Source organism: Leuciscus leuciscus (genome assembly GCF_965113295.1).
Source record: "Leuciscus leuciscus genome assembly, chromosome: 20".
In the NCBI taxonomy this organism is placed as follows: Eukaryota; Metazoa; Chordata; class Actinopteri; order Cypriniformes; family Leuciscidae; genus Leuciscus; species Leuciscus leuciscus.
In genome coordinates, this window is record NC_138744.1 from 4165571 (window position 1) to 4182503 (window position 16933).

Below are 16933 nucleotides of genomic sequence, written 5' to 3' on the forward strand. Positions count from 1 at the left end.
TCATTTACAGCGATCTCACATATGGCTCCTCACAGATCATGGGACCAGTTGCAATGAATCATTTCAGATGATAGCAAACAGGATTACAGGATTTGTTGCAGGATTAACATTTATATGCTTATTAAAACTAAAGATCCCCAGCACTTTGGACAAAGTTAGTGTGTCTGAGAATTAAAAGAGGAAACAAAACTGTCTAAATATATAACCTCATGACCTAACAACAAGCTGAAGTATCTTAACAGAGAATTATACACATGAAGAATCATGTTGGAGAAAAATGAGACTATGAATCATATCACCTTTGCCATGCTCCTATAAAAATTATTGGATAAATGGCACAATCCTTGCCCTTTGTGCATACATGAGTCATGAGTTGTTTTGCCTCACAAGCTCAAAGTTCATGGTCACTTCCAATCTATCCGTGTCCACCTGCAGCTCATGAGTCTGGCTACAGTCACTTCTGCAAGTGTCACAGAGGTGTCTGGTGACCATTTCTCTCTCCCATCTCACACTCAACTAATGGACCGCTTTGCCCCTCCCCTCCTTTTCTCAATCTCGGACTGGGAGGTAGTGAGAGGAGGAGAGGAGGCAACAGCCCACCGTTCCCCTGGGCCCTTCAACACGGCTCAATAGCTCAGCTCCTGGATGGGATCATAACCCTGAGTGCTGGCCAAGAGAAGAGCCGCTTCTCCTCACTGCAGGGTGGAGATTCCTCCAGGAGAACAAACTCACCATGGCTGAGCGTAGGGTGGACCTGATTGTGGTTTTGCTTCTTGTCCTGGTTGCACCAGCCCTGAGCGGATGCCCAAGCGCCTGTCGCTGTTCCTTTGCCATGCTGCAATGCCTGGAGTTGGACGGGATCACCAGCATCCCGGCGCTGGCGCCACAGGAGAGTGAAAACGTCACCGAAATGTAAGTTGAGTTTGGTGTACGAATCTGTTCGATGAGCTGCTTGATAAAAGTTGCTGAGACTTCCGAGGAAGTTCAGTGCGGTGCGGAGATGGAACAGGTGGCGAGTCCAATCAAAGTGATCGGCCTTCATGAATTTTCATGGAGAAATCTGGGCATTTGGATGTATAGTTTGTGCATGCGTTCCCTGGTTTAGCCTAGAGGGTTTTTTTTCTGGCAGGCCAATCTAATTGTCAGACCTGCATTTATTGCTTTAAAGTACATTTCATTTAATTAGTGGAATCAGGACCTAATGCACTGAAAGCAGAATTTTCCCAAAACAAGGAAATCCTTGGAAACTAATCAAGGGCTGTAGGAAAAGTGGCCTGGTACTTTGTGCTGCTGGGCTTCTCTTTAAGTGCCTTTAAGAGTGTCAGGTACATAATCTATTCTCGGAAATGGTGAGAAAAACATCTCAATGTTCATGTCAGACAGATGTTTCCCAGAGGTGCACGTGTTTTAACATTGATACCAAGCCTTGCAGGATGTTGCACTTCATTCAGAATAGTGTTTATATGATTATGGCACTTATGCGTATAGTAGGATAATCACCACACCTCTTACAATCTGTATCTCACTATGTTTCATGCATTCTCTCGTTCTCCTCCCTTCAGTGTAAATAATGCAATGTTTAATGGAAAGACATGCTAGATTTATTAAATCTAAAAAGCCAATGTACCTATACACTACTTTTACAATACCATATAATTCATCTCAGAATCTGGGGTCGATAACAATATGCACCTCATCTCTACATATTAATTTTTTTGAGTAATGCTACATCATCTTTTCTTATTAATTATGTCAAATGGAGCGTTTTAAGCAGTCAGTGTTTTTCGCATTATTTAGTGGTATTTAGATGTGCGTTACCTTGATAGTGTTTGTTTGGGTCACAATGTGCGCTTCCCATATCTGTGTATCACTCACAGATCCTGGAGATTTTTTTCTGTACACCATCATGTGCCTTTCCATTGTGCCACCTGTATCATTATGCTCAAGAGGTGTTTTTAGAGATCATGTGCTCAGGATCTGGTTCACTTTGTGCCTTGGAAGAGATGAGACAAACAATACATACAAAAAAATGTAAAAAAACTTGTTTCAACATAGTAAGCCGGGAACGTAAAGGGAACCTGGGTTCAGATCCCAATCTAATATCATGTTCTAATAAATCAAGCTTAAATTAAAGCTCTATGTGATTTCATTACACAGAAAAGAGCAACTTTGACATTTTGACAACTCCTGTTTCCAATGTAGAAAAATCATGCAATATGAGATTCAAGCAACATGAGAATGAATAGATGACAAAAAAGTGCAACTCAAATGACCCCATTTTCAAATGAAAATGGCTGATTTCTGCTAAACTAAATTATATGAGATTTTATTATTGGAAGTTGCACTGAAATCAGCTTAGGTCAAAATTGATCAATCAGTGCTTCATTCAATAATTAGGATAATTCAATAATATATATATATGTAGAACAGCTAATAACTGTATATGCAATCGAACAATGACTGACGTCATCACTGTATTTGTATGGTAAAGTTCTGCACGGCTGCCATTGTTGTTTGTCTCAGTACACCTGCTCAAGTGTGATTCTCTGAACTCCAGTAGAGTCTCTACATTTACTACAAGCATTCAATCAATAAATGAGAATGCTCTTTCACCACGTGTTTACACAGAACACTTTGTGCCCGTAAAAAAACGCAGCATTTGGCTGTATTAGTGAGACGGGCATATAGTGCAGAGGAACAGCACTTCTACCAGGGAGGAAAACAAGAGACCATTAACTTCATACCAGCGGCAGAAATACATCATTCATCATGCTGTAAATTCCATTCTGCGAATTGCTCGTGAATGCCCCGCTGAAAACAATAGATGAAATATTGCCCACTCGACTCGATTCAATAAGCCAAAGCAGTTTGAGATGTCGTCCCACCTGCTCTGTAATTGCATTATGGCTCTCTGGGTCAATCAGACGCTAATGAATATCTGTTTGTGCTTCTTGAACACAACTGGACCGAATCACAGATCAAAAGATTCCAGTGAAGTCAGAAGAAATGTCTTTGGTTATCAGCATCTATATTTGAAAAGATTATTTATGTACAAGTAAGAGAGGGTCATTATTATCAGCATGACTCTGTGTATATTCAATGCCTCAATAAAACACTGGTTATATTATATCCCACCTCTTTAAAGCTGTAATTTAAACAAAGAAACATATTTCAGGGCCATATTTCAGCATGGTACAGTGAATGCAATAATTTGCACCTGCTTGATTATGTATTGACAATGAAAGAAGCACTACAGAAATCAGGGAACGCATCATATGAAATTGAATTTTATATGTACTTAAACATCATATGAGTTTGTCAAGATGGTTTATACAAATATTTCTGATATTAGTTCTGTGGTTTATTTGGCTTTTGCCAATGTCAAGTGTTGCTGCCAGCAGACACTGACCCACGGGATGACGTTTTCTAGATGAGTAGACACTAAAAGCATGTCAACACCATGGTACTTTCTGTTAGTGGATATTGTAACTATACAGCTTTGTTGCATTGAATTATGGAACAGCTTATATATGTTTAAGCATACATCATATGAAGTGTCTCATTTGAAAGGCTGCATCCTCTGCGTGCGTCATATGATGTCTTATTACAGAACAGTAACCATTATAAATATTAATTTGGAATGTAGTGCAGCCTCGAAATGAGACACATATATAGTTTGATTCAATGAGCCATTATGAAAACTTTTTCTCAAAAAGAATCTGAGTTCTCATTCCTGGAAGTACAAGTACCGTTCAGTAAAACTGCTTGTGTGGAAATGAAAAAGTAATCGATTTCAAAATACTTCACTGATGGTGTTTATGCCCCATAATAATGGCTGCAAGGGCACACAACTATTGAATATAGGCTAACTCAACAGAGACCTGGAATCACACACTTGAATGAAACAAAATTCAGGAGTCTTAAGGTGGAGATGGAACAAGTTTCTTCTTGCTAAATGTACTCAAGGTGAACATGACTGAATTTAAATATTTGTACAACACAATATTAAGAGCAAATGTCATTATGTGGCTGCATTTCCATGTTTCTCAGTATTTCAACAAAGCAAGATTTATTTTATTTCAATATATTCCTGATTTAAATAGGATATTCAATGAAAAATAATGTAGGATTGGGAATAGATGAGATCATGAAAAGGGGGCGTTACATACCAGATTGGAGTCGGGTGGTTAGAGGGGAAGGGTTGAAAGCTGAAGATGAATTTGTGGCATAATCGGAGAAGGAAAGTCGTTTTAGAGATGAAGCAAGTTGTTGCATTTGATCATGCAAACAAAATCAGAAATAATGTGTACCAATGAAATATATCAGAAACATACAGTAAACAGTTTCAGATTTGAAATAATGACATTGAGCATAAATATTATAACATTATTCTTTTAACGTTCTTTCATTTCAACCCTCTAGCTACATAGAGAATCAAGCAAACCTGGAGAACATCACAGACATAGACCTCGCCAACTACAGAGAACTGAAGAACCTGTAAGTATTTAAGACTACAAACGATGTACAAGATTCAATAAAGATCATTTATACAAGACTGTCTGTATAATATTTTTAATGTTTAACAAAGAAGTCTCTCGTGCAGACCAATGCTGCATTAATTTGATCAAAAATGCTGAAAGAAACGTAATATTGGGGAATATTACAGTTTAAAATAACAGTTTTTTTAAATATTTGAATATATTTTAAATATTATATTTTCCTGTTATGTCAAGGAATCATGACTCCAGTCTTCAAGTGTCACATGATCCTTCAGAAATCATTCTAATATGCTGATTTGCTGCTCATGAAACATTTCTTATTATTATCAATGTTGAAAACGTTTTTTGCTGCTTCATATTTTTGTGGAAACTGTGAGAACCGCATTTTTTGAACAATGTAAAAGTCTTTACTGTCACTTTTGACAGTAAATTATAAATGTATTTCCAATTAATAATTTACACAGACAACAACGGTATTCAAACTTCTCATATTCAAAAAGTCAATTATCTGGCTGACTTGTGTATATATTTTTCAGGACGGTCACAGATTGTGGGATGGTGTACATCTCTGAAAATGCCTTCCAGCATAATTTCAAGCTGCAGTATGTGTGAGTGTTCTTTACATATACGACTGGCCTTCCCACAATACACTTGGGTCTCAGGGCTTGTACCTGTCAATCACTTCAAATCCTCTTCCCTTCTGATGAGTGAAGCTGCTTTATTGGTCTCAGGCGGTAAAAACCCTAGACACATTTAAAGTTAGTTAGCAACTGAATGACTATTGAGGAAAACATTTTTACATTTCACTTCCAGAAATCATTTAATTGCATTTATTTCCCCTAATTAAAAACAAATTTGCAATTTGTTCATGATCATCATGTCATCAAGGGCGTAAGAACAATCTGAAAATTGTGTTTGGTGGGATGCAGGAGACATTACAAAATCAGCTTGGCTCTTGAATATTAATTAAGTGACATGACATCCAGTTGTTCTAATTCTATCATTATTTATTAATTTTCATGTCATTCCAAACCTGTATGCTGTTTCTTTTCTGGAATTTTAGGAGACTTAAAGGGATAGTTGAAGGTAGCCATTGTATATATATATATATATATATATATATTTTTTTTTTCATACTATGGAAGTCAATGGCAATCTTTAAAACGTTTTGAATTTAGTGTCCATGTGGAATTTATTTATTTAGCTTGATCTTAAATCACCATGAATTATCATTAGATGGAAAAGAAGTTTAAAAACAGCAGAAAAATCTCAAAATATAATGATCATTTCCCCAAAACTGGGGGGACAATAATGTTTTTTATGCCCTTGATCTCATCCAAATCATGTATACAACAAATCAAACTTCACTTATACCAAGAAACCTTATAGAACCTCCACAACAAGGCATCTTAATAGAATAAAACAGAGTAACTCAATACCTAAAAATAGAAGCATAACTATTCTTAATCATGCATTTTAGGGCTAAAAGAGCCAACGTCTATTCCCTCCTGAAGGGAAGATTTCTAATCACAGCATCAACAAAACACTAATGATATTAGCAGAAAGGTTGTTGACCCTTATCTCCACTATCTTGTAATCGTTATCTTCCAGTGTGTGCGACATGCCCACTGTTGTTGATGTGGGGGAAAGCGGTCACACAGGAGGGGGGGGAACGGGGGGGTTTCTGGGGAAACATGAGAGCATATCCAGCAGTCACCTTTTACTCGCCCACTTTGGCGTATTATTGACAACTGATGCATAATAAATACACTCCACTAAGGGTCCATTATCACGCAATCAATATTTCACAGAGGGCTGTGCGGAGGACCAGATGTGTCTGTAAGCTTCAAGTGTCGGTGGGGATGTACAGTATGAAAAATCATAAGTATAAACGAGCCTATCTTTTATACGCCTGATCCATCCTTTGCTTCGGTTCTTTAAATCCACGCCCCCCCTCCCTTCGACGCCAGTATGAAACGGCAGCTGCTATTCTCAGACGCTCTCTCCCCACGGTAGAATCGAGCTGTAATAGATAGGCCCCGATGGCCGACCCATCTGACATGAACTTTTGGGAGTAGGGAAAACAAATATTTGAACCCTTGCTGGCCCCCATTAGCCCTGCCACAGAAGAATCTATATCTGCCAAGCCGTTATTGTCCCCATCGTTTGTCATCTCTCTTTATTTAGCTTTTGATTTCAGCTTCCGTCTCCTCCAGAGGTCTCGCAAAATTCAATGAAACAGGACGACAAATATCTCTGAATCAGAAACCTTTCAGTACAAAAGAATGATGCAAAAAAATTCGTAAAACTATGTCTGTGGCCAACACACAGACCTTCAAAATTCACTCTCACACACTTGTCAAACCTGTTCTCTGAGAGAAAGAGAGAAAATCACTCAACTAATTAAGCTTGAGTCCAGTTGTCCGCCAATACAGAGAGATGCGTGCCAGTGTTATTTAGAAATGCAGTGCTACTATGAAATATTTTGCTGCATTGAATCTTGTTATAGTGTCATTAGCTACTGCGCATACTTAACGATTTGAACAAGCCCTCAAGCTTAAGTAGGCCTATAGGCATTTAAGTCAAGTCATCTTCATTTATATAGCGCTTTTAAGGCTATGTAAACACTTAGCGTCTTTTTTCAAACTGCCAGCGTCGGTTCTACATTATAACCCTATGGAGTAAACCGTTTTTTCAAAAAAGTCCTGAGCGCTTTTTTAGACGCCACCGCCGGCGTCTTTTTCTGCAGCTCAGAGCGTCTTTTTAAGTTGAAAAAAGTTCAACTTTTCTGAAAAGAACGCCCTACGTCAAGCGCCTTTTTGACAGCTGACCAATGACAAGCGAGTAGCGAGACCTGTCGTTTCCATAACAACAAGAACAACTGTCTGTCGTGCACCCACAAACGTCTTTGTGAACCGACATTCTCCTCCCCGGTAACTTCAAAAGCCAACGCAAGAGCCAACTTTCTCTTTCTCGACATTTTTTGCATCACACAGCACTAGGCTACTGTTGCAGCTCTTGTTATAGCAGCCCGGTCTCACCCCAAAACTTCATATACTTACGCGTCTTGACCATGCGTCAACATACGACGAAAAGGGTACCCCTTTAACGTCAATATGAGACGCAGACAGAAGCGCACCAGCAGCGCCTCCTAGCGGTACCCTAACGCATACCTAAACCTACCCATAACCCGAATCGTCACATATGGACGTTATGGGGGTACCCTTTTCGTCGTATGTTGACGCATGGTCAAGACGCGTCAGTATATGCGCCAGCCACAAAAGACGCGCTCGGCTGCTATTTGTAACCGAACGCTGCCAGCGTTTTTTTTTGCTAAAAAAACGCCGTTGTCAACTTTTTCTTGTCAAAAAAGACGCTAAGTGTGAACATAGCCTTACTATGCATATTGTTCCAAAGCAGCTTTACACTGATAATAGGAAATTAAAGTGTTTTAGCTTTATTCCAGCTCTAGAATAAAGTTATTGTCCAGCTAAAGTTAGTTTGATTCACTTCCGTCGCAATGATCATTAGTTATTAACTTAGGGGCCGCTAACACAACACTGTTTTAACAGAAAACTCTTAAATTCGCTCTGCGCAAACTTCAAAAACGTGAACCAGTGAGAACGCTGATGGCGTGCACATGCGTATTACGAGTTCAGTCTATAGGTATGTGCGTTTGAATATATATGCGCAAGCGTGTAGTCCTTCCCTACAAATCAACCCTCAACATACTACTTGTCTGGTAATAACAAGTAGTATGTTTTAATAATACAGCATTTGTATCGCTTCCACGTAGCCACGCGAACCGGAATTATCCCGACAACGCTTTATCTGTAGAAAGAAGTAAAGGGAGGGGAGAGAGGCCTTCACAGGGAAGAGCCTAGTTGACATTTCAGGACTGCGCTTTACACATAACAAAGCACGCCTCTTAACAGCAAAAATGTAAGATGCAGGGTAGTGGAACGAAAAAAAGGGCATGGTCTAACTCTTTTTTTCCCCCTTGAGCCCCATGTTATAGAATGCTGTGTCATGCGTGAGACACTGCAAAAGACACGAATCAGTTAAAAACGTCCGCCTAGTCCGTGTTTACATAAAACAATGTTCCAAAACAATGGATTATTTTTTTTTTTTTGGGGGGTTAAAAACTCGTGAAGCAAAAACCCTCCCCTAAAGGTCAAAATATGCGTTTTTTAAAAAGTTGAACTTATTTTAACTTGAGTGTCGCTTTTTTTGGAATGGCGCGTTGTGCAGGAGATGCTGCAAAAGACACGAGATGCGAGCGCAATGGGCAAACACATCCGTCTAGCACTGCACAAGTTTACATCGAAAATCTATGGAAACGTAGTGCAGTGGAATGGAAAAACTGGCCCTTCTTTAGAACATAACACATCCTGTATGTTTGTGCTAATAATTTGAGGTATCTTTCATGTCCATAGGCTATGGACATGAAAGATACCTCAAGTTGTGGTACTATTAAGTTGTGGTACCATTACTTTTCCAAGTGATTGTCGACGAAAGATTTTCACCTGGAAAACAATACAGCTGGCCAAAAATCCCACTCACATTGAAGGGTTTATTGGAGCCATATCTAGATACAGGCAGTGTTATTTTAATATTATTTATATGCCATTAAAGTATTTAGTAATATTTTGAATCAGCTTCCATTTAACAAAAATCTAATTGTGTGATACAATGCCTCAAAACAGGTTCAACTCTCGTATCTGAGTTGCCTACACATCATTTTTTGAAAGAGAATGAGTCCTATTTATTAAGAGTCTATTTAACTATTGTACAACAGAGCCAACATGATCTCTCTTTTTGCATATGTAGTTCACATCTTCTCTTCTTTTACAGAAACCTGGCCTCTAATTTACTAATGCACATCAGTTGGAGGGTGTTTCATTCGGTCCCTCTGTTGAGTCTGTGAGTAACAAACTCCACTCTTACACTGCTGTGCTGAGATTTACAGATGTACTCTGCTGGCCATTTGAGACTGAACAATTTAAACAATTTACCTCTGTCTGAAAAACTGAAATTATAGATTTGAGGTCCTATGTATGTGTTATTTTTGCTGAAAGCATGAAGTAAGCATAAGAAATCGGTTCTTTTTTTTTTTACACAGAATTTTGAGGGACAATCCACTCACCTGCTCATGTGACATTTACTGGCTTCAGCAATGGCATAGAAAAAGACAAAGCGACATTGATTCTCAACAAAACTGCATCTACAATGGAAACAGCATTCAGCTGGATTCATTTGAAATGGATAATTGTAGTAAGTGCACCACATATTTTAAGATCAAGTGTGTGATTTTTACTTCCATCCCAATTAAATATGCAGAGACAATAAGCAAGATTGATTTCCCTAAAAGTGTAAACGCAGTGACTGTGAGTTTGGGAAAACTGTTTGAAATAAACCATCACCTTTCAGTTAGTGAAACACAATTGTCATAATGGTTACTTTACAATTTTACATACACTACTGTTCAAAGGTTTAGAAACTAAAATCAGTGAATTAAATTTTTTTTTCTTGTTCTGCAGGTGTTCCTGAAGTCAAAATTGACCCTCCGACACTGACCACTCAAGAAGGTGGAAACCTGACATTTACCTGTCTGGTGACTGGAGTACCAACGCCGACTATCCGCTGGAGAACAGAGCACCTACAGTCCAGCTGGACCCTGCAGGTACATGACACTGGCTTCATACTGTATGTGCCTGGATCAAGATCATTTGTTGGTACTGGAAGATAAAAAAATATGCAATCATAACCATAATCCTATGATTTATCACTTTCCTTGAACCATTCCTCATTTGTAAGTCACTTTGGACAAAATGAATACATGCACAGTAAAATTAGTTGAAAGAACTGTTCTTGAAGTTCCTTACCCCTGGTTGGTTGATCAGACATTGTTGCAGGACTTGTTTGATCTTTGTCAATCCATTAAATCTGGTCTGCATTCATCTTTGTCCACAGCAAGGAATCTGGGGATCGACCCTGGAGCTGGTTCTCCACATGAGGAGAGTGTCTTCTAGAGACAACCTGCACAATCTCACCTGTGAGGCGGAGAATCGCGCTGGAATGGATGAAGCCACGGTGCAGCTGGATATCGAATGTAAGTACTGACATTTTTTTCAACTCGTACGCTATTTATCCAACAGAGACAAGGAGAACACACGTGAACTTATATACAACTGAAAACAATGATGATTGACTACACACATCGAACTGAATGACGAAATCAAATCAGTAACCATGACAACAAACGAGGCGAGGCGGGAAATAGTGCAAACCGGAAAAGTCCAAACTGGGTGAAACTGTGACAATTATATTTCAATTCGATTTTTTTAATTTTTATGGTTTAAGTTTTGGTTTTTAATGAACTATAATAAGCCTATTTAGTTTGATTTTTTTTTATTTCAGTTTTAGTGCTTTATATGAAGAGTTCAGATGCAAAAGCCTCTAAGTGCCATCTGAATTTATTTTCTAGAATGATCATTTTTATCAAGCTCGTATATTTAAGTTCAATCATTTCACGTAAATTGCAATGCAAATTACCTATTAATTGTCATTTAAGTGAAATTACTGAACTTAAATATACAAGCTTGATAAAAATGTTCATTCTAGAAAATAAATTCAGATGGCACTTAGAGGCTTTTGCATCTGAACTCTTCATATATATATATATATATTTTAATTAATGTATTCATTTTAGTGCTTAAACTTATTTCAGTTAGTTGCCAAGGCCATTTTCATTTAGTTTGTTTTATTTATTTCAGCTTTATAGCTTTAATTCAATTTAAAAATGTACGAAAAAAAAAAAAAAAAAATGTAGTTAACGATGATAACCCTGATCTTCAGAGAAGCAACAGCATTGCAACGGCCGGAATTTTCCATCGAAAATCCTCCCATATGACGCACTCCACACCACAGCAATTATCACTGTTTATCACCTCCTCTTCAGAAAGAAGAAAAACAGTGCTTGACTTCAGACAAATGTATAGCCATCAGGGGAGCGATAATGACTGTCAGGAAAATGGGATGATAACTGTCTTCAGATCTTGTTTGTTCTCTACTAATGGATTTCTCTCCCCCATAGTCCGGAAATATAATTGTGAGGACCGATTGGCAGATAGCAAGTGTGCTAGTTGCCAGTCTATCAGAATCACGTGACTGGTGGACAACGGCTCGTCGCCGGCCACTGCTTAATTAGCTCTTAAATTAGCAGGCCGGTTATAGCCACAGGTGCTGCCACGGCATACTTCTGACCCGAAACTTTTATTAAACCCAGACGCCAATCGATAATATAATTCCCTAGTGTTGGTTATGCCTTAGTGTACTGATGATGAAATTCACCTTTGGCCATCTACCTTTACCGCAACCCAATTAATGGATTCAATTATTTAATTCCTTTTGATGACCACAATTAGTGGCGTTCAAAAATGGCTCGACCGTTAACATCGGGCCGGTGTAACGAGGACGGTTTTTCAAGCGTGAACTCTAGGCCATGACACAAATGACTTGTGATTCTCCCATGCGAAGCACTTTCTGAAGGAAGGGTCACGGGTTAAGAGCACTGAAATGGTTATGAAGCAGCGACCGGGCTGTGCGCATCAGCATGTTCTCCCGGCTAAAAGAACCATTTCCTGTATCCCACCTTCACCCGGCTCTCAAGTGCCTCTTGTGGTTAGGTCCCCTAAACAGACAGAGATTTATTATTTATAACAGGTCAACAGGTTTACTGTAAAGATTGAGCACACTGATTCATGAAAAAAAAAAAAAAATTATGATGGATGCTCCAGTCATTTGAGCTATTCTGAAGAACAGGCACTAGTTATAGAAAAGCATTATTCATACAGGAACATTATGTGAACTTCTTTAACAGACTTCTTTACAGCAATGGTTTGCGGCAGTTAGCGAATTCAACTTTATGCAAATGAGCAGTGATGCAATGCAATGACTACCAATAGGAATACATACAGTAATCTGCTGCCTGATAGTTGGATACAGAAGCAGAATAAGAGCGGAGACTAGAAAGCAACAGCACACACACACACACACACACACACACACACACACACACACACACACACACACACACACACACACACACAACAGATAAATATAATGTACAGTATTCTTAAAATATTCTTTCATTTAATATCGATAAATAAAATTCTTCAATAATTATTTAATTATTTTCAATTCTTATAATTCTTTATTATTATTTAATAATAATAATAATAATAATAGTAGTAGTACATTTTATTATTGAAATCTGCTTTAAAAATATATACTTTTAAAAATTAATAAGTTCTCATAATAATACAGTATTAAATAGAGATTAGACTAGATGCACAAAAATTGTTGTACTTAAAAAAAAAAAGGTATTTAACATTTTATGCACAGGTGCTATCAGTGACAAAAACACTAACTCTGACTTGCATTCTTAAAGGGAAACTGCACATCAGGAGAATGTTTTTGCCATAATGTATCACTATCCCTTTACATTAGTCCAAGATGATATCAAAAGTAATCTAAGTCTCAAAATAGGCAGAAACAATTAAATATCCAACATCGTGCATCCCTAATGGACTGTGATTATGTCTCACTGCACACGTGTGAACTCATTCCCCGTCTGTGTTTAGTTCCAGTGCGGATCTTGTTTCTGAGGGACCCAGAACCACAACATCACTGGTGTATCCCATTTGCTGTGGACAGCAATCCTCCCGCCACCATCAAATGGCTGTACAACAACACGCCTCTCATCGAGACCCGCTACACCTACACCGAACTGATCAGAGACGCGACCGATGGCTCCGTCCAACACGGGTGTCTGTTCCTCAACAAGCCCACCCATCTGAACAACGGCAACTACACACTCATCGTGGAGAATAAACTGGGCAGGGACCAGGCTACGGCAAAGGCGATGTTCATGGTAAATCCTTTCGACCCCTTTGACCCAGAGGGCATCATTCCTGGTGAGTGCACATCATCACACAACATGTATGGCATCAGCTTTGTGGTGAATTGAGTAATTTATTGTTATCATTTCTCTCCACATGCCAGTCCACCCTGATGAGCCAAGTAAGTTTCTCTAAATCAGCTTCCCGTAGGTCATTTTCCTGTACAAACACCTAAACATTCCTAAATAACAGATACATTTAGTTGAGAAGCAAAATTGCAGAAGATAGTAAGTCTTGCTTTATGAACTATCAAAATTAAGTGACTTTTTTTCTCAAAACAAGAAAAAATATCTGCCATGGAGGCAAAACAACAACAATTCATTCAAAGCAAAAACAAGATTTTTCTTACTTAATTTTGATAGATTGAATATTTAATATCTTAAATGATATATTTGACCTATTATGCTTTTTCACATTTTAAACTTTCTCTATATCAGTTTCTGAACTCCCTAAAACACCTCGATTTTAGTCTTGAGTTTACTTCCGGGAACAAACATGCCACAATATTCCTCATTTAAATAATTCCCGCCCAATGCATACACAAAATAAAGGAGCGAGGCCTGTTTGAGTTCAGTTAGTAGTCACTGTTATGGTAAGCCAATCACAACACACTGGTCAAGCCGACCAATCAGAGCACACTTTGCTTTTCAGAAGGAGGGGCTTTATAGAGACAGGAACTAAACAGAGCGTTACTGACAGACTGGGAATAGAGGACCTGCAACAGTGGAGAATATGTGAAAAATAATGTTTTTTGAACATTTAACATGAAAAACAAAATCAAAATCAAGACGTTGCATAAGGGCATAATACTTAATAATGTATCTTGATTTAAAAATGTTTCGATATTTGTACTGGAAAACAAGAAAAAATATATTTTTTGGCAGTGTTGATAAAGTAACATTTCATTAAATCTTTTAACCTTAGCAGTTCCCACCAACCAATCAACGGAGACGGAGAAACTGGAGACCAGAGTGTTTGGGGTACGAGATGAGTCACTTATGATCACAACATCCTGTTATATTTTACATTCTTGTATAAGTGTTATCGCTCTAATTCTGTCCATTTGCACATTCATAGGTGTCAGTAGCGGTGGGTCTCGCTGTGTTTGCGTGCACATTTCTTCTCATCATGGTTGTTGTCATCAATAAATGTGGACAGCACTCCAAGTTCGGCATCCACCGTAAGTTCTTCTTTACTTAATGCACATTAATTGTGCGAGTTATTCCATATTAACAAACATTTTGCTTCCTAAACCTTGCTTTGCACTGCTCTGAAACAACTTTCCCTTTCGCTGTTCAACCACTGAAGTTTTCATTTTAGCACGCAACACCCATTTTTCACAATGAAATGAATTCTCGACGGATACCATTAAGCCTCACCCTGCATTCTCATTAAATATCCTGTTTTGCTCGAAAATTGTAATTAAAATTTCATGGTGACTTTTTATGTATTACCAAAAATCCCTTTCAAGGTATGTCAGTTCACTCGACAGTCATATTTCCAATGCCTCCGGGCAGATATTTCGGGCACGCAAGACCAACTTGAAAGGGGAAAATTCTTGCCAAACTCACATTTAAATGACATATTTCAAATCAGTAGCAAAATCTATCTCAAATGGAAACCAGAGCTTCTAACAGCAGCTGTAGTGTAACTCCTCCATGTTGTACACTGCAGTTTCTCCTATTCATAGCAATATGAGTGCACCATCTTAGCATATATACAGTATTTGTGAAAAGTCAACATGAAATCAAAATCCGCCACATTTACTTTTTTAATGCATATTGTGCATGTTACTCTTATTTTTGCTTCCTAAACCTTGCTCAGCACTGCTCTGAAACCACTTTCCTGTTCAACTGATGTTATATAAATCCCTTTTACTTTTCAAAATCTTCCCACCAACTATCCAATATGGCATGTAATCAAGCCCCACCCTTAATTTTTCCTTATTAAACATTCTATTTTGCTCAAAAGTACGTCAGATTATGGAAGTAAAATGGATTGTGTGATTAATTAACGTTATTTCGGTTGCTTATCTTAGACGTTCGACTAACTATAAGTACCTTTGCGACCACATGTCAACTTACTCTCATTAGAGTATTACTAACTGTCTTCTTAATATCTGCTAACACTTTATTTTGATGGTCCCTCAACAGACATTTACTGACTTTAAGCAACTTATTCTTCTAACTGTAACCTAACAGTCTACTAATACTCTAATAAGAGTTATTTGACAAGTAGTTGACAAAGTTACTTTAGTTAGTAGAATGTCTATAGAACATTATTACTTTTTTAATTACTGGCTGATGTGACAGTCATGTGATCTAAATATAGTGGCCACCATTTGTAGGATTTTTTATTTATTTATTTTTTTATGCTACTAATATGAGTGAAGCCTTCATCTCATGATGTCATTTCATCTGTCAAAAGTGCTACATTAAAAAAAAAAAAAATTCTCCCAAAATCCAGCTAATGACACAACAATTTTCACTTAATCAGAAAGCTAAATCAGTTTAAGCCTCAAACGAAGATGTTTTGAGATCTTTCAAAGGAAAGGGAACTAAACAAACACATGGCAGAAACAAACCAGGTGTGTCTCACGCAACAGCGGAAGAATGTTATCACTAAACCAGAAAGCCGGAGACAGAACGTGCCAAAATGACTTTCTCCATTATTATTTTGGAATCGGAATGAGTTCCACACGAGGCATTGTGTTATTTTTAAGTAACACACAAAAAGGGAGCGAAATACGTTCTCTTTTAAGCTGTAACTTTGTACAGTGTCAGCCTAACAGCTCGGCAAAGTGCTGCCAGGTCTTAATTACAGCATGCAAAGTAAATAGCATCGGGAGCCCCAGCCGCGAGCCAGCCATTAAAGAAGAGTGATGGAGCCAGGCTTTTCAGGTCCACTCGCTCCGCTCACAAAGTGCCTAAGTGGACCTGATTGCCTCCCTCCCCTCTCGCCCTCTATTCCCTGCGTTCCTCTTCTCTGCCCAGTCTGGGGTCTCTGCGGTTATAGCTTGAGTGGGTTTTGTGATTTGAAGGAGAGGCCTTTGCATTTAATTCCACTTCCTAAAACTGAGGTGATTTTGCTTCGGATCAAGTAAACATTCTGCGGATGCTTTTTAGTGCATGGAGTAACTTGTCAATTTTATACAACACACCATACTGTACATACAACACACCATACTGTACATACAACACACCATACTGTACATACAACACACCATACTGTACATACAACACAACATACTGTACACAACACAACATACTGTACATACAACACAACATACTGTACATACAACACAACATACTGTACACAACACAACATACTGTACATACAACACAACATACTGTACATGTAACACACCATACTGTACATGCAACACACCATACTGTACATGCAACACACCATACTGTACATGCAACACAACATACAACACACCATACTGTACATACATACTGTACATGCAAC

At 38.3% G+C, this 16933-nt stretch overlaps 1 protein-coding gene across 3 annotated transcripts in view; it reads left to right on the forward strand.

Moving 5' to 3' along the window:
• Nucleotides 1-443: 443 nt before the first annotated feature.
• ntrk1 (neurotrophic tyrosine kinase, receptor, type 1) overlaps nucleotides 444-16933 on the forward strand; it is a 32506-nt gene continuing 16016 nt past the window's right edge. Inside the window, exons 1-11 of one of the 3 annotated variants that reach the window (XM_082150701.1) lie at nucleotides 444-912; nucleotides 4423-4497; nucleotides 5036-5107; nucleotides 9354-9422; nucleotides 9622-9773; nucleotides 10040-10182; nucleotides 10473-10611; nucleotides 13145-13477; nucleotides 13566-13583; nucleotides 14387-14442; nucleotides 14540-14642. In XM_082150701.1, the coding sequence (XP_082006827.1) occupies nucleotides 734-912; nucleotides 4423-4497; nucleotides 5036-5107; nucleotides 9354-9422; nucleotides 9622-9773; nucleotides 10040-10182; nucleotides 10473-10611; nucleotides 13145-13477; nucleotides 13566-13583; nucleotides 14387-14442; nucleotides 14540-14642 (1339 nt within the window). In that variant the 5' untranslated portion in view covers nucleotides 444-733. The remainder of the gene's footprint in view (nucleotides 913-4422; nucleotides 4498-5035; nucleotides 5108-9353; nucleotides 9423-9621; nucleotides 9774-10039; nucleotides 10183-10472; nucleotides 10612-13144; nucleotides 13478-13565; nucleotides 13584-14386; nucleotides 14443-14539; nucleotides 14643-16933) is intronic. The other 2 variants (XM_082150702.1, XM_082150703.1) reach the window with 2 other exon arrangements.